The 25,039-nt window shown below is 33.6% G+C and overlaps 1 protein-coding gene across 1 annotated transcript in view; it reads right to left on the bottom strand.

Annotated features, from left to right (window-relative positions):
• LOC110096864 overlaps positions 1–24,836 on the bottom strand; it is a 31,139-nt gene extending 6,303 nt beyond the window's left edge. The window contains exons 1-4 of the mRNA XM_028693913.1: positions 24,527–24,836; positions 24,249–24,438; positions 13,888–14,259; positions 13,092–13,250 (exon numbers count right to left, since the gene is read on the bottom strand). Coding sequence (XP_028549746.1) covers positions 13,092–13,250; positions 13,888–14,217 — 489 coding nt within the window. The 5' untranslated portion in view covers positions 14,218–14,259; positions 24,249–24,438; positions 24,527–24,836. The remainder of the gene's footprint in view (positions 1–13,091; positions 13,251–13,887; positions 14,260–24,248; positions 24,439–24,526) is intronic.
• Between the last annotated feature and the right edge of the window lie 203 nt (positions 24,837–25,039).

Genomic DNA, 25,039 nt, shown 5'->3' with positions numbered 1-25,039 from the left:
GTTCTTTTGAAGCTCTTCTATTTAAGAGCTCTTGTTCAATGTTTTTGTAGATCCTTGGCTGTCTTGACCTGAGAAAACCTAAAGGAGAGAGAGAGGATCTTGTGAGGGGGAGCTTGTGAGGGGATTCACAAAGGGTTGCTCCAAGCATTGTTCCACTTCTTCTTCCCTAGAGTCTCTTGTCCTTGGAAGGGTTGGGAGAGGTAAGTTTCAGCAAGTGATCGAGATTCTATGTCTGCTTCAGGAGAAAGCAAAAGGAGGAAGGTTCTCTGCCTTGTCACGTGTGGCAAAAAAAGGTGTTTGTAAAGGCTTCTCCGCCTAGCTGTGGGGGGTAAAGGAGAGTCACGATTGTAGTGCAATACGCGGAGGGCGCCTCCAGGGAGTAGACGTAGGTTGAGTTGACCAAACCACTATAAACCTTTGCGTTCTTGTTTTTACTACTTCCGCACTTAAATTTTCGCATTGTTTGTTTTGTGGTGTTTTGATTTGTGAAATTTGTTGAGCTTTTCTTAAAGTTTTTAAAATACCAATTCACCCCCACCCCCTCTAAATTAGTCTTGGGCCAGTTCTACAGGGCTTAACATCCCTAACAAACTTTCAAGTGGTATCAGAGCGGGATTCAAAAAAACTAAGTTTGAAAATTTTTTGAATTTTTTATCCATGGTTAACTTTGGGAATCGTAACACTACTGAAGGATATTCGATTACATGACCTCCCTTGTTTGATAACCTACCTTTTAATTTTTGGAAAACCCGTATTGCAACGTTTTTACAATCTACTGATTATCGCATGTGGATGCTTATTAAAGAAGGGTATTCTCCACCTTCTCGTGAAATTAACGGAATTAAAACAGAAGTTGCTTTTACTAAATGGACTTTCGATGAAAGAGATTTAGCTCAATTGAATGCAAAATGTTTGAACTGTTTTTCTGTGCTTTGAAATCTGAGGATTACATGCGTGTTTAAACTTGCTCAACTGATAAGAAAATTTGGGATAAGTTATGCATTACTTATGAAGGAACCAATGAAGTAAAATAATCTCGTTTGAATATTCTCTTGCATGACAATGAACTTTTTCGTATGAAACCTTCTGAATCTATTTCTGACATGTATACAAGGTTTACTCAGATTGTTACATCTTTGAATGCTTTGGGAAGAGAATTTTCAAACTATGAAAAAGTGAACAAGATTTTGAGATGCTTTCCTTCGTCGTTTGATGCTAAAATCACTGTTATAACTGAATCTAAGGATTTAAACACCTATTCGATTGACAACTTAATTGGCTCACTCATTGCTTACGAGCAATGAGTGAATCAAAGAAATCTTGATGCAGGTGAGAAGAAGAAGGAGAAAACGGTGGCACTAAAAGCGCACAAATCAGATATTGAATCTTCAGAGTCTGAAAGTGATGACTTTGCCTTAATCACAAGGCAATTCAAAAGCTTTATAAGGAAGAAGCAAAAGCATCATTGGAGAAAAGGTAAGGATAATAAATATTCAAAGGGATCTTCTGATGTTGTCTGTTATGAATGCAGGAAACCCGGACATGTGAAAGTTGATTGTCCTACACTTCAAGATCACTCAAGCAAAGGAAAAGGTAAGGAACGCAAGTTCATGAAGGACAAGAAGAGACTTCAAAAAGCATTTTGGGCGAATTCTGCATCGGATTCATCGGAGACGGAACCAGAAGATGAAACAACAAACTTGTGCTTAATGGGGGAATATCATCTTGATCAAAGTGATGAAGAAGAGGTATGTAAACCAACTTATGATCAATTATTTGAAATTTGTGAGAAAATTCATGCATCATACAAAAAACTTAAGAAAACTCATGCTAGTTTAAAGTTGGAACTTTCGAACATACAAAAAGAGCATGAAATTATTCTCAAAGATCATTCTACGATTGATTCAAATCACATGACTCTACTTGATGAATTTGATGATTTAAACAAAAAGCATTCGGAATTAATTGATGAGCATAATGCATTAAAAGTTTCACACACCTCACTCAAATCTGATTTGAAAAAATCTAAAGAAATAGAGCGCAACTTGAGGATGGATAATACTGATTTAGAAAATGCTAAGTTGAGGATTAAAGATGAATTGGACTCAATTAAGAGAAATTAGATGACACCTACTTTTAATCTAAAGCCAAAACCTAGGAAGAGGCATTACAATCCAAACTATTTAAGAAATCCTTTTTTTGGTGTTAGATGTTTTTCATGTGGCTTGTTAGGACACATCTCACACACTTGCACTGTTCACCGTAGTACACAATGGGTGTGGATACCAAAATTGCATAATTCACAGCATAGCACACATGCATTACATTCTACTTTTCATGAGAAGGGACCCAAACTTATTTGGGTTCCTAAATCTGACAGTTGTTGATTCTTGCAGGATTGCTCTCACCAAAGACCTCGTGAGAGCATAGGATACTTGGACAAACGGAGGCTCGCAACTCATAACTGCTTAAACTTGCTGCTTAACAAATTCTTGAATTATATTTTGATTATTATTATGTTTTGTTTTTGTAATTGTTTTTGTTCTAGTCATTTTTACTGTTGTTTTCTTTATGATAATTTTTCCTTGTTCCTAAACTTTGGAGATTTATGGTCAATGATTAGCATTTCTAAATCGTTTAAAGGGAAAAACACCGTTGATAGTTTCCCTCCCTCTAACCTCTTTTGGTAATATAGTTTTTTTTCTAAAAAAAAGTCTATCTCATTTTAACAAATGGTTTTAAAAAATTAAGATCTTTTTTTATTGCTATAATAATCTATCTTATATATATGATCCAAAGTGCTTATATATCTTTCAAGTTAATTGAAATCTTGCCGTTGAACTTATCATATGATTTTGATTGTCATATTGTGGCTTGTTCTTCTCTATGTTAGAAAGAGAGCCCCTCTTCTCTAATATCTAGAAGATATAATCACAACTAAGAACTTTTTTAAAGGGTTTGTTAAAGAGTTTTTAGCTTGCAAAAATTAAAAAGGGAAGAGGCCAATGACGTCAAATTGAAAAGAAAACTATGTACACAAAAATGTATCAAAAATCAAAAGATGCTCAAAGAGTCAATCAAAGCGACAAGAGGCATAAAATGAGCCCACTAAATGAAAGTTATTCTCTCTTTTCTAAACTTTTAAAACTTAGGACTCATGGGTTATTTAATGTTTTCAAAAGCTTGATTTCAAATTCCATGATAAAGACAAATTACTTTGGTATACTATGTTATAAGATATTTTATTTGTAACTAAGTTTTGAACGGATCTTCTTTTTATCCAATTTATTCTGAGTTAGACCTCTTGTTTTCAAAAGACAATTTTTATCCTAAAAGAAGTCTGAGCTAGGGCAAACAGGATCAGATTTTTTCTACCATTTTCTGATTATGACATTGTTAACTCATTGATCATTCAAGTCTTTAAAATTCAATCATTTGGGAAATTTGTCATATGCTTGCTTTGATAAAAAAAAATTTATAAACCAAAATTTTTCCTTGTTTTTATCTGTTTTTGTTGTTTTTAGTTGGTGTTTATTTTTTTTTTCTCTAATCATCTCCATCTTCTTGATTTTCAAATTCTTGTCATATCGTCCTGGCCGATACTGCTATCGTCCTGGACAATATGATAATTTCTCTTAAAATTTCATCTGCTGAACTTTTCTGAGCTTTTTGTAACTCATCGTCCCGGACGATAACTTATCGTCCTGGCCGATATAATCGAACTCTGTTACAATCATTTTTTATCATCTTGGTCGATACAATTTTTCGTCCTGGCCGATGAATTTATGGTCATCGTCCTGGCCGATACACTAGATCGTCCTGGACGATCCACGTGTCAGTACGTTTAAATCCTTAAAATTTGCCCCGGACGATCCATTATTGGACAATCGTCCTGGCCGATCCACTGCTCGTCCTGGACGATACACGTGACATAGATTTAAAACGTTTTAACTTCGGCCGGTACGATCAATTATTGTGCATCGTCCTGGACGATATACCTAATCGGCCCGGACGATCTGCTTTTTCAACGGTCGTTAGGAGGCTTGTCTCCTTGGGACGATCGCCTGTTTCTTATCGTCTTGACCGATATCTTATCGGCTCGGACAATCGGATTGCCTTTTTGACCAATCGGCTTATACGCAATAATTGAACCAAATCGTTCTGAACGATTCTACGATCATCCTGGACGATGTGGCCGTTTCTTTAAATTCAGGTCATTCCAGCCATTGTTTTCACCTCAAATCCTCTTCTTATCTCAATTTTACTTACTGATTTCTTGCTATAAGTGGTGGGAAGCAAGTCCGTCAGGCTTCTGGAAGTTCCTCGAGAGTCACTCTGGACCCTCGATTCAGGGAAGTGGAGGATCAAGCAGCTTACCGTCGGTACAAAGAATGTGGCATCACTCTTTCCAGAACCATCAATCCTGTCCACCTTTCATATCCGGTAATGGATCTTTTTGCTCACACTTCTCTCTGTTTCATTCTTGTCCTCGCTGTCCCTTTTTCTTCAGAACTTCTGTTAGAATTTTATGCAAACCTGCGCATAAATTCTACTTTCACAGCCCGGACCTCCTATGTGAATTGACGCCCGGTCGAGATCACATATCAGGACTGTGCTTAACTTTTGCAGCTATCCACCACCGGGGATAAGCTGCATATAATCGTCTCAGATCCTGATTTTGACTGGTCCACGGCAAACCATTTTCTTCATCAGACCAACACACCCTTTCATGTTAGAGAGACTAGCTCTTTAGTCAAAGATGCTAGGACAATTCAGCATGTCCTTCGCACCTCCATTATTCTAAAAACTGGGGACCGAGTCCACATCACTCCTCTGCTTTCTCTGACTACCTTTTTCATCATGGCCCGGAAAGAATTTAATGCTACTGATCTAATCTTTCGATACATTGATCATTTAACAACTATTCGCGATCCAGACCATAGGAGGAAACCCAACCTTGCTTTAGGACATCTCATAGCCTATATTCTTGAGGAATGACCTTTCTTTATTAGATTTAAACGAGAATTTGACTTTTAATAGGACACAATGGAGAAAAAGGATTCATGTAGCCGACCCCACGTAGTGGGATAAAGGCTTGATGTTGTTGTTGTTGTTGTACTAAAAGAGAATGACCTTTGGAGAGTAAAAGTAGGTCGATTTTGATCAAACCATTATAAATCTGATTTATATATTCTTTACTTTTTGTAATTTATTTTATGCACTCTAGTTTACTTTTGATTATTTTTTTAAACAAATTTTTAGAGATAAAATCTCTAATTAAAATTGTATTTTGAAATTTAATTTAAAAAAATATATATTATTCTAAAAATTAAAAAATAAAATAAAATTTTATTTATATTTTATTTTGGTTTGAATATTTAATTCTCTTAAATGCTTTCACAATCATATTTTGATTTTAAATAAAAGATTTTTTAAAAGACCAATTCACCCAGGGTTGTTAATTTCTGGTCACGTGTCGAGTTTAGGTAGAACCCAGAACTGACCCAACACTATTCGGGTCAACCCGAACCCAACTCATATTTGCAAACAGGTTAGTTTTTTCAAACCCTAACCTGACCCGCTTAGGGTTCGCGTCAACCCGAGCCGACCCGTAAGTCAAATCCCATAACTTCGCTTCAAGTTCGGTAGCGGTAGAAATCGCGTAACTCTGGCGACTGATAGTGGTTGCAATGATAGCAGTGGCAGCGGTGACCCGATGCAAAGTGCAGCAGTCGACAATGGCGACGCCCGACAGATACGATAGCGGCAGCGGCTCGAGAGCAGCGGCATCACGGGCAAGCGGCAAACCCAATGTGAGGCAATCGATGCAACGTGCAGCAGCAACTCGATGTGATGCGCGACAGCGGCTTGATGCGAGGCGTGCAGTATGGCAGGCTAGGCAAGCAAGGAGGGAAGATACCTTTTTCTCAGGTCATTCCGAGTCATTTCCAGGTTTCCGGTCCAACCTGAACCCAACCCGATTTTTGAAACGGGTTGAAAGCCCTAACCCGAACCCGAAATTTTTGGGTCGAATTTTCGGGTCGTGTCAAATATAGACACCCCTAAATTCACCCCATCTTTGTGCGTCATGAACACTTTCAAGTGGTATCAAAGAGGCGCTCCCACTTTGATTGGTTTAAACACCTTGAATATATCCACATGACACATTTTGAAAATCAAAACTCTTCAAAAGGGCATTTTATTACCCAACCATCGCTTTTTGATAATATCCCTTTTATTTTTGGAAGATTCATTTGTCCACATTTTTACGATCTATCAATTTTCATGTGACATATGATACAAACATGTTATTATGTACCTTTTAGAATTGTTAATTCTGTTCAGGTAGAAATACATTTTTCTGAATGGAGCATAAATGATCGGATCGCACGCATCTTAATGCCAAATGTCTTAATTGCTTTTTTTGTGCTTTGAAATCTGAAGATTATATTTTGGTTTCTACGTGCACTAGTGGGAAGTAAATTTGAAATAGATTTTCACAACTTATAAGGCATTAGTGAAGTAAAATAATCATGCACGAATCTACTTTTAGACGAATACGAATTATTTCGCATGCAATCTAGTGAATCTATTTCTGAAATGCAAGCTAAATTTATAAAAATCATTACATCATTATATGTTTTGGGTAGAGATATTCCTAATTCCAAAAAAATTAACAAAATTTTACATTGTTTACCTAAATCTTGGGATGCCAAGGTTATTGCAATTTCTAAATCATGGATTTAAATTATTAATTTATTGATGATTTACTTAGCTCTTTGATTACCTATGAGCAAAAGGTTAGTCAAAGAAATGCAAATAAAAGTAAATAAAAAATAGAAGAAAAATAGCATTCAAAATTGATGATACAAATTGCAGCGAATCTGATTCAAATAGAAACGAACACATAGCACTGATGACCAGACAATTCAAAAGATTCCTTAAACACAAGCATAAATGTAATAATGACAAAAAACAAGGTAAGAACACAAAGTCAAATAAGTCTCTAATAACATTGTTCGTTATGAATGCACAAAAATCAGGACACATCTGATCTAACTGCCCGAACATCAAGAGCCACCCAATTAAAGAAAAGGGTGATGAGAAAGGAACTGCAAAAAGGGCAAACAAAAATTTCAGAAGGCTTTTTGGGCAAATTCTAAATCAAACTCATTCGAGACAGAAGTTGAAGATGAGGTATCTGATGGCTAAGAATAGCACTAAAGATTTTGTCGATGATCATATATGCGATCTAACCTATGATGAATTAATCTTTTTCTGAACAATTTCAAGACAGTTATAGAAAAATTAAAAAGATGCATCCATGTCTCAAAAGAGAGCATTCTACACTACAAGAAAAGCATTCAAACTGATTGAAAATTTTATAAATTTAAAAACTAACTTTATTGCACTAGAAGAAAAGCATGACGTTATGAACAAGGAGCATATTGAATTAGAATAAACATTGAAAGAATTAGAAAGAGATGCCTTGCATTACAAGAAAATGAACATACAATGCAAGTGAAAGTATGCATATATAAAAATGCAAATAAAATCTAAATAAAAAGATCACAACACTGACAAAAATACATCAGGACCTACATGTACAGAAAAGACACAAAGCAGGACAACACGCACCACCTTCTATTAGGAGTATCATACTTCATATAAATTAGTGCACCCATTTCCAAGAATAAAATATTTTTCTTGTTGCATATTAGGGCATATTGCACCAATTTGCACACACAGAATCCACCGTAGATCACGTATGGTATAGAGACCTAAAACATCATTTACACGACATAACATACATTTATTGCAATATAAGATGGGACTCAAAGTCACTTGGGTTCCCAAAATTAAACTGTGATTGATTTTGTAGGTGCGATCTCATAAGAGGTTCAGCAAGAGCATGTGATACCTAAATAATAGATGTTCACGACACATGATTGAAGTAAAATAATTCATTATGTTGGAAGCTAGGAGCGGAGAAAAGATAACCCTTAGAGATAACATTATTAGAAAGAAAGTGGGTGTAGGTATTATAGATAAAGCTGACAATACTTTGTGATGCATGTCAATTAAGGAAGCAAATTAAATTCTCATTCCATTCCATTAAAGACATAGTAACCACTAGACATTTAGAAGTACTTCGCATGAATTTATTTAGACATATTAGTACAAGTTAGAAGGAAAATTGTTTAGATTTGTGATTGTTGACGATTATTCTAGATTCACTTAAGTTAAATTACTTGCAAATAAGAGAGTTATATGAAGAGTTTAGAATATTCTCAATTTAGATTCAGAGAAAAATGGATGTTTAATTTCAACAATCTATAGTGATCAAGGAGGTCAATTTAAAAATGCAAATTTTGAATTGATTTGTAAAGAGTATGGGATAGAGCATAATTTCTCAGCTCCTAGAACCCCACAGCAATGTGGGATAGCCGAAAGGAAGAATATGACATTAGTATAAGTTGTTAGGGCAATGCATAGTTAGTACAATCTACCGTAGTATTTCTGGGCAGAGGTAAATATATTTATAATGTTCTTAATTAAGTAAATATAAGATCTAAAGTGAATAAACCATATGAGCTACTTAAGGTTAGATCACCTGATTTGTCTCATCTACATATGTTTGAGTATAATTGCTTTATTTTAAACCATGGAAAATCATATTCAGGAAAATTTGATGCAAAAGCAGAGGAAATATTATTTTTAGGATACTTTTCTTTATAAGTAAAGAATATATAATATTTACTAAAATCTTAGTTGTTGTGGAGTCCACTTACGTTATATTTGATGAATCAAATATGGTTTCTAAAACTAAAGTGATTGATGATGAAGAATAAGAGATAATCCATAGAATTGAAAATATTAAGTTAGATGATAGAGATGAAGCTTAGGATCCATTGCTTATGAAATGAAGATATTCATCTAGTCAACCTAGAGAACTTATCATAGGAGACTCATTCGTAAGGATTAGGACTAAGCATGATCTTAAAAAAAATTAATCACATAGCCCTATGATAGAACCCACCCGTGTAGATCAGGCTCTAGCAAATAAATTCTGGATTATAATAATGCAAGAAGAACAAAATCAATTTATTAGAAATGATGTGTGGGAATTAGAAAGCAGATCCTAATTAGATTATTGTTGGAACTAAATGGATATTCAAGAATAAATTAAATGACTCTATAACCATAATTAGAAATAAGGCAAGGTTGCTAGCAAAGGATTACAACCAAATCGAAATGATATACTTTGAAGAAATCTTTTCCCTCGTAGTTAGATTAGAAGCTATCAGGGTATTGTTAGCATTTGAGAGTTTTAAGGACTTCAAATTGTATCAAATGGATATAAAGAGTATTTTTCTAAATGGGATAATTAAGGAAGATGTGTAACTAGAACAATCCCCAATTTTTTAGAATTCATCCCTTCCAAACCACGCTTCTAAACTTAAGAAAGTACTTTATGGGCTTGAACAAGCATCAAGGGCATGGGCGTGGTATGATAGACTTAGTAATTTTCTATTAGAAAAATCCTTTGTTATAGGCACCATAGATATCACCCTATTTATTAAGAGAATTTGAGAAGATATACTCATAATTAAAATTTATATCAATGATATTCTTTTTGGATCCACCAAAGATAATTTTTGCAAAGAATTTTCTTCCACTATGAGTAATGAATACGAGATGAATATGATGGGTTAATTGACTTAGTTCCTTGATTTTAATATTAAGCAAAGAAAAAATGAAACCATCTTGAGTCAGACTAAATACATTAAATAAAATTTGAAGAGATTTGATATGGAAGGTTGCAAGAGCATGAATATACCGATGAGCCTGACCAACCAACTAGATAAGGATCAAGACAGTAAAGCAATTGATCAAAAGAAATTTTGAGAGATTATAGGTTCCTTGCTTTACCTGATTGCAATAGGTCTGATATTATATTCAGTGTTGGTCTATGTGCTAGATCTTAGATTGACCCTAAGGAATTCCATATAACAGCTATCAAAAGAATCATAAGGTGTTTCATAGGTATCAGAACTAAAGTATTTGGTATCCTAGAAATAGCTTGATTTTTGACTTAGTTTGGATACTCATATTCAAATTTTGTTAAATGTAGGCTAAACAGGAAATGCACCTCAGGAACATACTAATTCATAGGACAATCTTTACTTTCTTGGTCCAGTAGAAAGTAAAATTGCGTAGCTCATTCCACTATAGAAGCCAAGTATGTAGTTTTAGGAAGTTGAGTTTCCCAAGGCATTTGGCTAAAGCAATAACTTCTTGATTTTGGGGTGCACATAGAGACCATCCTTATCATGTGTGATAATACAAGTGCAATCTGCATCACTAAAAATCTTATTCAGTACTCTCGCACTAAATATATTGATATTAGACATCATTTTATTAGAGATTACTTGGTTGAGGGAGATGTAGAGATACAACATCTAGACACAAAAAATTAGTTAGGAGACATTTTTACCAAACTCCTGAATTATGATAAGTTCAACGCACTTAGGATTAGATTGGGAGTTATTATTATAAGTGCTTAGAAAATTAAGGCTATTGGATGCTACGATTATTATTGTGCTTTTATATTGCATGTTCTAGCCTATGTGTTTATGTTTTATGTTACTTTGTTGCATGTTATAATGTTTTATATGCATGTATATTGTTTTTGAATTGTATTGTCATAATATTATTTCCTGTTTTAGCCTTTGCTTTGGTTGTTTTGTGATTTGTGTCAAAATTTTGTGTATAATGTGCTTTTTAAATTGTCCCTGATCATTACACACCTAAATTTTTTTGCATTTCGTACTATACGATACACATCAATCAACACACATCAACCATACATTTGTAACCAACTTGGATTAAACCAATTATTGGGATTCGTATTGAATCGCATATCATACTATACAATTGATTTGGCAATAACCATTAGGATGAAGTAAATTCATCCAGTACGATCCTTTACGACTGCATATCCTTTCAATCCTATGTTTGTAGATGTCCCGTAGAAATCACATATTATGACTTTAATGAACTTCACATTTCTACAACCGACACCAAATCCCAAAATATCTCAACTATTAGTGATTACAAATGGACTCGGGTCAACCCCACTCTTAGGAACACTCCCCAAACCAGCACAAGCCTTTAGTCAGCACCTTAGTCTTGGATTCCTGTATTAACCAGCATATCCTTAGAACTCAATCATCCCTAAAGCTAACGATAGGATCAACATTACATCTTTATTATCCATTGTCATATATTTCTATATGATTGACACTGAGTTTAATGTTGCAAACATGTTTATCTGCTACATCAAAAATATAACCATCATTAGGGCAAGCCGTAGACAAAACCTGGCACTAGAACATATCATAGATTACGTATTAAATACCAAGTATAACTTGATGTACCCTACCCCAATTGATCACCTCCCGCTATTATTCATGGATAACTCCTTCCTTTTTTCTCTATAGAGATAGACGTCGAGGACCATAGGATGTAGAGGAACAAGACTCAGATGAGGACGGGACATCACCAGCCCCTAAAACACGCGCTCACATAACATCTATCCAAGTCTTCTAGCCATCACCTCTTGACTCATGGATTTAATTATTTGAATGCTTAGAGTTAAGACTGGAGACACATTCAAGAGTCTACCGCACACTGAGGGTAACTACAGCAACAGCACGAGATAGATCGTCCATGGTTCGCAAATTAGCAGACTTCCTTGTACAGCTACTTCCAGCCTCCACCACCACCATTGGATCAGGGTCCATTCAATGAGTAATCTCTCTTTGTTTTGTGTATATGTAGAGAACATAAAAAATAAGACAAACCATGAGCAATAACAATCTGTATCATTAACCTTATCAAGAACAACATACAACGAGCCAGATCAAGTGAATCAAACTCGAGAGTGCAGTATTAAAGTCAAAATCAATTTGTAATAATCAAGGATGAACTTTTTATTTTTCTTGAGTCATTTCAACATTAAGTGTATGTTGGCAAGACAACTGAGCACACGCTCATAAGGGAGAGTAAAATTGAATATTTGAATTTTTCTGTCATGTATACAATCCAAATCATGTTGTATTATGTAAATCATGTTATACAATTCAAATCATGTTGTACGATATGCTTAAAATAAAAATTAATTCAAATATTTAATTAAATTGAGTTATAATTAATCATATTGTACAACCTTAAATCGTACAGAACAATCAGTTATTTTGAGCAAATACCGTCGTTGAATCTATGTTATCTAAATTAGGTAAATTTAATTTTTGAAATTTAAATTGATCGTACAATACGAACTACTTCGTACTATACAAACATTAATTAATATTACATAATTTAAACTCATAGATTACGAAATCGAATTAGGATCTAATCATTATTAATGATCGTATTGTATGATCAATATGGTACAAAACAATCTAATAGAGAGCTTAGTGGGTGAATCATAGTTCGTTTTGGATGATTTGTGATTCTGATATAACTAATTGTATTAAACGACTATGCATGTATAGGACGATTAGTTACAGAATTGAACTAATCGGATAGTATGGTATATTTATCGCATTGTACAATCAGAGCAATAATTTTAAAAATTTAGGATTTTAAAGAGCCCATTTTATGACACAAAAAATGACTTGAGGGTCAAGAGGGTTGAGTAATAAGAAACTTTTTTTATGAGATAGCTTTGGAGAGTGTCCACATTACAAGGGAGAGTGAGGAGGTGAGGTAGAGGGGGAGTTTGCCTTGAGGGAGACAAGGGGTGTAAGGGGATTCACATTCTTGCTCCATCTAGCCTGCGCCTTAGATCCTCCTATTATTGTTGGTAGAGCTCTTATATTAGAGCTCTAGGAAGAAAAAGTCTTTGGGTGAAAGACTTATGATCCGAGGAGGCTAGGGAGCGACATCTCCGCCGAGCCATGAGGCAAAATAAGGGATGGCATCTCCATTGTATCAAGAAGCAAAATGAGGGAGCGACATCTCCATTGTTAGGTCAATAGAATTTCAAGTGAGGAACATAAAAAAATAATTATTGCAGTTATTACCTGGAAAGGACAAGGCACAAGAGTTCCAAAAATATCTTCCTTTAAATATGCTGCATGCATAGAGTATAAAGCATCTTTAAACCCACGAGAAGCAAGGTAGTCTTCACTGTCCTTATGTAATGAGTAACCTTTGTACACACTGACTGAAGGATCACATACCTACATAAAACAACAACATCAAACCTTTATCCCTTTATCCCACTACGTACCTACATAAAATTTAAAAATAAAATATTAAAGAATACGAATAAAGTGGCTCCATAAAGCTCTACATAGAAGATAATTAACAAGGGTAGAACTTATTATAAACTAAAAAGGTTATAAAGGACAATAACTACATTCCCTGCCATTTTTAATGACTATAAGAAAGTTTAAACGCAGCAATAAGAATGATGGTTGCCGAAATATATCAAATCATTTCTTAGACAAAGCAAAGGAATTATTTGTATTTGTGCTTTGTATTTTCAAGAGAATAGAGGTGTTTAATAAAAATCGACTTATATCCTTTTCTATGTTTCTAAAATAAAAATGAGCAGAAGTTTTGGAATAATCACATCATCTTTCTAGGCAGCACTAAAATCAGCCGCCATGTATAAGCATTGTCCTATTTCAATGTTCAAAATGATGAACTTTTTTTTTTATCTTCAAACAAGAAAAAATTGATTTAAACTTCAAGGAGTGTCAAAAAAAACACGGTAAAGTACATCTAAATAGAGATTTTCATTAATAAAAATAGTAAATAACAGATAAATAACAGGCAGGAGAAATATAAAGATGAAGGTTCCAAAGGATCTACCGAAGAGCTAACTTGAGCTTGGCAATCACTTAAGCTTTTGTAGACGCCAATAATATCACCCTTCCTAACAACATAAAATGCATCAGACTCTTCATCCATCAGCGGTTTAAGATTCTCCTTTGTGATCCCTGAAGTCTGTGATTCTTGAGAAGAGAAGCACCGAATTCCAAATCCAAGAATAAAGCAATCCGATCTAATCACCCCAATGCAAACATGTAGTATGTCCCTTTTCCATGCTGCTTTAGGTAGGCGATATAAAGAGCTCCTCATGAGCACATGGCTGTTACGTGAAAAGAGAGCTGCAGAAGATCTGTACAGAATGCAGGTCATCACAGGGTTTCCACTAAGTATGGACACTTCCAATACTATATTCTGATCAGAAAAAATAATACATAAGCAGTAAAATCAAATCGATAAAAACATATACAACAAAAATAACATCAAGCCTTTATCCCACTACAACTGATAAAAACATATGCTAGAGGAAAATGGTGCACAAGTAAATTATCATCAATAAGCACTAAAATGTTCATGATAGACAAAATTCAAAAACTATCTAGTCCTCTGTGTTTTCCAGGCCGTATAAAGTGCTGAATGAATCATTTCCTTCTAGAGTTCTTTTTCAAAGAATAGTACAGAAAGACCTGTAAAAAGTTAATTTGATTTTGCATTAGATAATAAGATCTTGATATATCTTTTAAACATGGCATTGCAATTAGAGGATTAATTAAACCTTTAAAAGCCTCTCCTTCATTCTACAATAATTATATACATCTCATATGCTACTTATGAACTTCTGTATTCATGGAAGATTTATTTTTCTAGTAACACCATAATGCTTTTATTAGCTTGCTTCATTGTTTGAATTAAAAATGTGAAAAAGATAAACTTAATTAAAAAGGTAGAGTAGACAAAGGTAAGATCGATACAAAATTCTTTAAAACTATTAAGACCTGTCTTCCATGCCTTATAATACTTCTTTCAAAATTGATTTTAATTTATTTTGGACTAGATTGATCATGGTTGTATTTCAATTGGCACACAAGCTCATGTTGGTTTTGCAAACCAAATCAGTAAAATTTCAAAAGCAAAGAACTTGGTAGAACCATGTACGATAAAAAATTTCAGTAAAAAAAAAATCAATAGTAGATAAATATATTCATTTTATTTTGCAGCCATATCAAAAATAAGACTTGCATGCCTTTTCCATGACTTTGACAATTTGATTACTTCAAATTTTATTGATTCCTTAGAACTTCCACACCTAATCTCGTATTAATGGAAAATGTGAGGAACTCTCAATTGATGAGAAATGTTGCATACTTAGTAGAGAATACGTCTTTCAGTTTACATATTATTGAAAAAACTTAACATTTTTGTTCTATTTAAAATAACAATTGCTAACCCCCTTTTTTAACCTAAAAACAATGCTGATCCGAATATCAAAGAGTTTTTTTTTTTTGAAAAGAAACGTCTAATAATGTTTCCGAAAGTAAAACGTCAGATGACATTAAGAAAAGTAGCTAATATATACATTTACTTTATTACACACTAATAGACATTTAAGTAAATTTATATAAACCAATATAATAACAGCAATAATAGACGTTTTATATACATTAACCAATATATCTACAGCACTAATAAGTATGTAAGGCAATACGCTTGTAACCAATACAATATATCCATCATACACATTTTAAAATATATTGCAACTCCATAACAATATAATAATTCTACTCCAACAGTTATATTGTAACTCCATTACAAAATAACTCTACAGCACCTTCGAAAACATTTAATGACGTTTATGAAGAACATCTAAATGAATATAGATGTATCTAATTATTTTAAAGTTAACAGCACTTTTTAAAATGCCTCTTTAATTAACTTTAAATGACATTTTAAGACCTTTATTAGCTTAAAAAATAATAATAATATATAATCAATTATTATATTAAAACTAAATATTTATCAAATAACTTTTTATTAGAAATGTACTAAAAAATAATCATGTTATCCATGCAATTCAATTAATTCAAAATCAATTGAATAAGACATTGAAAAGATGTGATAAAAATAATTTAAGACAATATTTGTAGTTTTATTTCACAAACTTTATGAAAGTACAATAATTTAAAATTCTGACTCGGGCAGGCAACGTCATGCGCGGCAACGTCACGCACGGCAAAGTCACACGCGACTCGCGCACTGCGCCCCTGCGACGGCGGCGACGTGACTCAGGCAGGCAACGTCACGACAGTGCAACGGCAACGTCACGCGCGAACTCAGGCAACGTCTCGATGCAATTCGACGCAGCACAGCGGGCAGCCAGGGCAGGGCAACGTGGGACAGCAGGCGGCGGGGGCAAATGGGTTTTCCGGGTTATTTCAGGTCGATTCCGGGTTTCCGGGTCAACCCGAACCCAACCAGGTTTTGCAAACGGGTCGGTTTTCCAGACCCGATTACTTCAGGTTCGGGTCAACCCAAACCCGAAATTTTCGGGTCAGGTCCAATATTGACAACTCTAGTTAATAAATTTTATATAATAAACTAATAGTTTCCAAAAGTATATTAGAGAAGGCAAGATAAATTATGGACCTAAAATTTCAACATCAAGTCTTCATCCCACTACGAGTGGTCGGTTATATGAATCTTTTTTCTCCATTATGTCTTGTTAAGAGTAAAATTCTTATTTAAATCTAATAAAGAAATATCATTTCTAATATTTTCTAACTAAGTCTTTTAAGGTCTACCCCTACCTTTCTTATCATAGGTCAAATCTAATGCATCTACTCTCCTATCAGAGTCTTTGGAAGGCCATCGTTTTACATGCCCAAACCATCTAAGGCAATTCTCTATAATCTTATATGTCAATGGAGTCCAACCTATCACGGATATGCTCGTTTCGTATCCTTTCTCTAAGAGTAAATTCACTCATCCACCTAAGCATCCTCATCTCAACAACACATAACTTAATATTATGATTCTCTTTTAATGGCCAACATTCTGCACCATAAAGCATTGCAAATCTCACCACCATGTTATAAAATTTCCCGTAAGTTTGAGTAGTACTCTTCTATCAAACAACAAATCTGAAGCATTCCTCTACATCAACCAACCAACTTGAATTCTACTAATAATATCCTCATCTATTTCATCATCACTTTGAACAATATACCTAAGATATCTAGAACGAGTACATTTATTAATAACTTGATCGCAAACCCCCCACTACATCTATTACTACTAAAATTACACTCCATGTATTTTAGATCTACTCAAATGAAAACCTTTAGACACTAAGGTTAACATCCATAATTCGAGTTTACCTTCAACTCCCTCTCTAGTCTTATCAACAAGAAGAATATCATCAGCAAAAAGTATACACCAAGGTACATCCTCTTGAGAATGTCTAGTGAGAACATCCATGACTAAAGCAAAAAGATAAGGGCTTAAGGTTGATAGTTGATGTAATCCAACTGAAATAGGAAAATACTTGGTCAAACCACCTTGTGTTTGAACACAAGTAACAACCCCTGCATACAAATCCCTAATGAATTGAATATAAGCATTATTAACCTCTTACTTTTCCAGAATTCTCCATAGCACTTCTCTTAGAACTTTATCATAAGCTTTCTCTAAATCAAAAAATGTCATATGCAGATCCTCCTTATTCTCTCTAAACCTCTTCATCAACCCTCTCAATAAATGAATAGCTTCCACAATAGACCTACCCAACATGAATCTAAATTGATTTTGAAAAATATTAGTATAAAGTCGTAACCTATGCTCCATAACTCTCTCCCAAAATTTTAAAGTATGACACATCAACTTAATTCCTCTATAATTCTCACAATCTTCTGCATCACCTTTATTCTTTAAAATAAGAATCAACACACTCATTCTCCACTCATCTAACATCTTTTTAGTCTTCAAAATAATATTAAAATTTTAAGTAAGCCAAGAAATTTATTCATCTCCTAAGCATTTCCACACCTCTATTGAAATATCATCAGGTCCACTTGTTTTCTTACACTTCATTTTCTTTAAAGTCTCTCTAACTTCAGTTTTACTAATAAGCCGATAAAAAAAATTCTATTTTTATTTGTAGTGATAAGGACACTAAAGTCAATCATATTCTCACAATCTTCATTGAAAAGCTTAGCAAAATACCTCATCCACCTTTATTGAATATCCTCTTTAAAAAAAATACTTTTGATCTTCATCCTTAATGCACTTCACTTGAACTAAATTCTTTCAACTATCTCTTTATTTGGCTAACTTTATACATATATCTTTCGTCCTCTTTACAATCTAATCTATTATATAAATCATTAAAAGCCAAAACCTTTGCATTGCAAATTGCTTTCTTAGACACCTTACTAGCCTCTTTATATATTTTTTTATTTTCAGAGTTTTTACATCTAAACAAATTATTATAACAAAGATTCTTATTTTTTATCTTTTCCTGCACATTTTGATTCCATCGTCAACTATTTTTATTTTTAGAAGTTTTTACTTTTGAAACTTCAAGCACATCTTTTATAATATTTTAATATTACCAACTAATTTTTCTCACATAACATTTGTTTCCTCATGCACAGACAAAATCTTAAGATCTCTAATCATACTCTCAAAAAAAAATTTGTTAATGTTCTTTAAATACTCACATCTATACTTAGAATAATTTTTATTATATTTTTCATATTTTGCATCTTCATTTTAAAATTTAAAACTAATAAGTCATGTTGGGTACGTAAACATTTACTCAGAATAACTTTACAATCTTTATAATTTAAACGATCTATTTTTTTATAAGAAAATAATAAATCTGAGTTTAACTATATCTATTTTTATAAGTGATGAGATGCTCACATCTTTTCTTAAATAAAGTATTAACAATTATAAAATCATAAGCTAAAGTAAACTATAATATAGTCTTACCATCTTCATTAGTCGCTCCAAACTCATAGTCATTACAAATATTTTTAAAATTCTCTACATCTCTACTAAGATATACATGTAAATCTCCTCCAATAAAAACTCTTTCTTCAAGAGGTATCTTTTGAATTAATTATTCTAAATCATTCTAAATTTTTAAACACATACAAACCTACTTGAGGAGCATAAATACTTATAATATTATTAATCTTAGCATCAATAATAATCTTCAAAATAATAATTATGTCTCCAATTCTATCAATTTTTATAACATTATCCTTCATACATTTATCTATAATCACACACACCATTTCTAATACGACTTGTGCCAGAATATCAAAGTTTAAATTCTAAACTATCAATCTACTTAGTCTTCTCTCCAACCCATTTAGTTTTTTGAATGCAAAAAAATATTTATCTTCATATAAATTATAATATCAATTATTTCTATTAATTCGCCTATAAGAGAACTTATATTCCAAGATCCTATCTGAATTCTAGTTTCATTTACTAGTTTTTTTGCTCACATTCGTTCATGATGTGGGAACCCTAGCCTATTTGACACTGCAATCGGGAGCTGATGCAGGGCCCCTGCACACTTCTTGTTGTATTCAGGTATACAACGTGTCGTTTATAGGGAACGCCCTAACATTAACACAATATTTTAATTTTTAAATGATTCATGTCATGATTATTCTACAAAATTTGTGTTAGCTATCGACTACCTAATACAACCTTTCATTTTTTTCTCATCGAGGACTTGGGACCTGACAATGACAGTGTTGGACCTAAAATTTCAAGCTCAAATAAAATTAATAATCAATTAAACTCTTTAATTTTAATCTCAATTTTATTAATTCCAAAGTTACTCCACTAAATACTTCAAATTTATTCAATAAATATGAATAAACCATAAATATAACAATCACATATGGAATCATCCTCCATGAATACTTCATAATTAGAGTTGGTTAAATTTCATTGACCTCACTCATTACATATTTATTCTTAAGTACCATTCAAAATGGAGATGAACCATATTAGGAATTATTAAATTAAATATCTTAACTTTAATTTATTAATCACAAACATTTTGTTCTTAAATATGATCATTTATAACACAAAAATTAGGTTAAATTTTAAAAAGGCGACGCCTTAAATATATGAGGCGAGCGCGCCTCAGTAAACCTGAGGCGTAAGCCTCATAAACTAAATTTATTGCGTAGGCTTTGAGGCTTATTTGGTCGAAATTGCGCTGAGGCGCGCCTTTTATTGCGCAATTTTAAACGTTGGGCCATATTAATAATAATTAAATTTTGATGACATTTATAAATAGAAATATTGGAATAAAATATTATTATATTTAATTAATCAAAAATAAATTATTTTCAGGGCATGATCTGTAATAATCTCTCACTTTCTCTAAAATAAATTTGGCATGTCACTTAGCCCTAATCCTTTCTTTTGATTTTCGATAGTATTTTGCGACAATTTATTAGTAAATGGGTTAGGTAGATAGTCTTCTGAAGAAATCTTCAAAACAGATACAGCACAATGCTTATGATCAAATGGTATTTCCTCTCTACATGCTTTCTTCTTATATGTGTTTGATCCTTTGAATTGGCCTCTACTACTGTCTCATTAAAGCTTAGCTAACTCATTAATGACCGAAATAACAGATATGTTACGAACTGGCAGTGCTAAATTGCCTTTTTAACTGCTTCGCAATCGGATACAATTTCAGTCTCCATGGTGGAGTCTGCAACACAATCATGCTTGATACACCTCCAAACTAAAGCTCCTCTATCAAAAATGAATACAGATCCAAATATTGATTTTCTATAATCTGAACCTAAACAGAAAATCAGAAACAGTATATCCTATAAGAATTATATTCCTACCATCATATATTAACATATAATTTCTAGATCTTCTTAGATACTGAGAATATATTTAATAGCTACCTAATGATCTAATCCAGTACATCAATGTATAAAATTAACTTAACATCTTTATTATTAAAACAATTATGGACATGATGAAGATAAATAGTCAAGATAACATACTGTGGTTACCCAATTAAATATTTAGCTCCAAATTTTAGTTTTCCTAGACTTTATTTCTTCCATGTTATTAGCACCCATTGAGGTTTTAATGTCATTTATTTCATGTATCCATTTGGTATCTGAAAAGAATTTGTAGAGACTTTATTTGGCACAATGATCATGGTAGAAGTGGCCTCCACTATGTTGCTTGGTAAGATTTATGTAAACAAAGATTTCTAGGTGGTATGGGCTTATTCTCTGCTATAAAAAAAACCGGTCCTCTGAGACCAAGATTAACTGGAGGTTCTCTCAAAATCCTTCTTCATTACTGCATAGATATATTGCTGCCATGTATGGTACAAATATTTGGAGTAGGGGTTCAAAAGTGGGCATTCGGCGGCTTGGTCTATCCTCTTGAATGGAGCTTCTTTCTTAAAACCTATTGTTAAATGGAAAATAGTTTAATGGTAAGAGTATCAATGTCATGAATGATATTTGGTTATTAGACAAGTGTTTCAACAAATGGCCTATGCTTGCTGACTGTATTGGTGTAGAAGGCATGATGTTACAACAATTTCTTCTTCGGGACGGCCAATGGAACCTGACTGAATTGAATCGGTTTTTCAACAAGAATCTGGTTAATCTCATTATGCAGCATTGTGTTATTCATGATGGGGAGGATGATCAAATGGAACCTCTTTTCTAATTATCTGGTAAATCGATTTCATCCTTGGCTTATGATGAAACTATCAAATATAATAAACAGGATGAAGATTTTGGGTTTTCAAATTGGTTAAGAAAGTTAAAAATAAAACCAAAAGTCGAATTATTTTGGTGGAGGATGAGTAGGTTTGACATTCCTACTAATGAGTTTTTGAAATATAGAAGACTTTCTCATAGTGATCTTTGTGCAAGAGGATGTCTAGAAGTTGAAGACTATTCGCATGTTGTTGTCCATTGCAAATTCCTTATTGACATCATTTGCAAATTAAGATATTGGGGATTCAATATTCCTATCTTCCATTCATTGGTGGACTGTCTTTCCCAACTTAGAGAACTTTCCAAAGAGTGTTTGAATATTGTAAAGATCTACTATATAGCAGTTTTCTTCTCTTGGAGATGTCGGAATGACATTAAACATGGCAATTCTATCTTACCTACTTCGGTTGTTGTTGCAAACATCTTATCCACAGCTATGAACAGGTTTCCGATGCTAGTTGACTAGGGTGCTTCTCTCCGTTTGGAGTCCGATACTTTTTGGCACCCTCCACCACTAGATTGGATAAAAATAAATGTGGATGCTTCTTTATTGGATTCTAATAAAGCAAGCATTGAAGGTATTGTCAGAGACTCTAAAGGTAGAATGCTCCTTGCCTTCGGTAAACAGAAATTGCACTGGGATATCAATCAACTTGAGCTGGATGCTATTTCTACTTTGAAAGAATTCTTACAAGATTGGATGTTTGAAAGCAAAGGTGTAATAATTGAAGGTGATAACTACAATGTCATCAAATTCCTTCATGATTCTATGATGAAATCAACATATGCTGCTAATAACTTGATTTCGGAGAAGATGTCATTTCTCAATGACTTCAACAAGATAACTTTTCATCATACTTCTAGAAACTGTAATAAAGTTGTTGATTTGTGTGCTACATTAGCTTTGGATAATAACTTTTGCTTTGATTATTCTACTTTTTCTGATTTTCCTTCTTCTCTGTATAGCATTTTAAAGGAGTATGATAGTTGCATTGTTTGATTAGTTTGTAACAGCTTTTGTTTCTCCTTAATGCAATTTTTGCAATTCTCAAAAAAAAAAAAAAAAAATAACTTTAAATTCGCACTTCCAGAGCAAACACTACATTGATAAGCAATACCCAATCTACTCCATAACACATAGCTCCATGAAGAGTGAAGATTTCAAGATTATTTGGTTTACTGAGAACTCTATGTAACGTCATGTTATTAACTAATAAAAGTTATTTAGCTTGTTGAGATCTCTAAAATAACAAATTTATAAATAATTGCTCTGTCCTAATACAGTAGCATGTAAATATCAACCAAGATTGGACGACATTTAGGATTTCAATATATAAAATATTCAACTTTTTATTATTCAAAATATTTATATCTTTAAATAGAAACACATTGAATCAAACACATTGTATTTCATAGATAATAGTGACATCCAATAACATTACTGGGTGGTTTGGCTTGTTGAAAAATGAATGTATAGTAAAAACGAAAGTGTAAAATAAATGTATTTGAAATGTAGTATCAATAAAATATAGTTGAGTGTAAAACAAATTTAGAAGATTATTGTTTTGTGTGTAGCTTGAAGTCAAATGAATTCAATGTAGAGACCAGCCACAATAGCTAGTGATGGTAGCAATGACTGGTAGCCAGGGGCGACGGCGGTGGTGTTAGTGGCAGCCTGCAGTCAGAAGCAGCGGCGGCGGTGGCATCAACAGTGGATACAACAATGATGGTCACTGGCGGCTAGCGGCTAGCGGCGATGGCTGTGTTAACAAAGAGGGAAGCAATGAGTGATTGTGACAACAGCTTGCAATAAAGAGTGATGAAGAATTTACAGCATTTTTGAAAATCTACAAAATCAGCCAATTTTCAAATACATAAAAAATAAATTAGAGGTTGCATTCAAATAGACCAATGAATTATATTGCAATTGATATGCAGTTTATCAGACACCTGAATTTTCAAAACACGTGTTTCATTTACATTATAGTACTAAAGAAACAAACCATGCACCCCCCTCAACTATAAAGCTCTTCACAGACTAGAAATGAGCGGGCTGGAATCTCATAAACAATACAAGGTCTTTCAGGAAATTTAGTTAGCAAATAATTTTGAATTATACCAATGATGCAATCAAATACTTTTTAGAAACAAAAAGAGGTCCTGAAAAGGGAACTGATAAAATGATAAACTGTTATCAAGTTGTCATAAATATATTATTAATATCATTGAAATAAATTCCATATTAGAAAGATCTTAGAAGTGATTAAATGCTCATCCTTAACACAAACCACATAATTGACTGGTGGAAAGAGAATAGCGAAACATGTTCAAAATATTAAACTAAAAATGTTGGCGGCTGGCAGAAAGTAAACGGCATGTTTCATTTACAAAATGTACATATGAACTTCAATATAAACTTGGTTATTGTAATAATAGCCGAATTCCTGAATCCTGACTGCAAATTACAGTATGCACATGTACAGACCCATAAACATAAATTCTTCTAGAAAAAATCAATTTTGAGGAACGATGCAACATTTCACGCACATTAAATCACAAAAACAGAAAGAAAGATGGGGCGAGAGCAAGGGGAATGAGGGCAAAGATACCAACCCATATGATGTCCACTGCGCAACAGCTACGACTTCTTGCCGCTTCTTAAAGCAGGGTATATTGTCCGAACCGTGCCTAGAATTCACATCTCCCAGTGATGCAGCGGCGCAAATGCTCGTGGCTGGAGGGTGAGGATGCAGAACCCTACAATTACCTTCGTTTTCTTCTCGAATCTTTGATATATGTTATCCTAAAATTCAGCATTGGAGTTTAGCACCTTAAAATCGCTACATATTCTCCTATTAACTCTTAAAGGATTGCTAAGGATGGACGGATACTCAAGCAATACGAAATCTGATTAGGCCAGCAGGCCATGTATCAAGGTTCTACAGCCGATCCGATCAGACTAAAATCGGTTTTACATCGAGCTGGGCCAAATCCCTAGTTTTCAATCGAAGCAACTCGGAATTCGCCGAGGATCCATGACTGAACGCGCTGAGGGAAAACGCGGGTCAAATCCAGAAGAAACAGCGGTTCAATAAGTGATCTAGAAAATTGGTTCAGATCTAATACAACCATCAACTCACAATTTAAACAAATTTTATATCAGAATATGTCAATGGCTTCAAGATCTTTGAGGCAATGAATCTTAAAGGTGTACTTGTCCACAAGGTGCACCCACTAAGCGTTAAGGATCACTTATTAGTAGATCTACACTTGTCACTGCACTCGCAACTCGTCACTCAGCGGGCCTCTAATCACTCACTAGTTGTCAAACCCACTTGACCAATGATTGTCCATATGTCAATTTCTTAGCTACATACTTGTTGGGTTACACGCCTTATGTAAAT

Source organism: Dendrobium catenatum, unplaced genomic scaffold, assembly GCF_001605985.2.
Source record: "Dendrobium catenatum unplaced genomic scaffold, ASM160598v2 fragScaff_scaffold_387, whole genome shotgun sequence".
NCBI lineage: Eukaryota > Viridiplantae > Streptophyta > Magnoliopsida > Asparagales > Orchidaceae > Dendrobium > Dendrobium catenatum.
The sequence above is the reverse complement of the archived record's forward strand: the minus strand, read 5'-3'. Positions and strand labels throughout refer to the sequence as shown.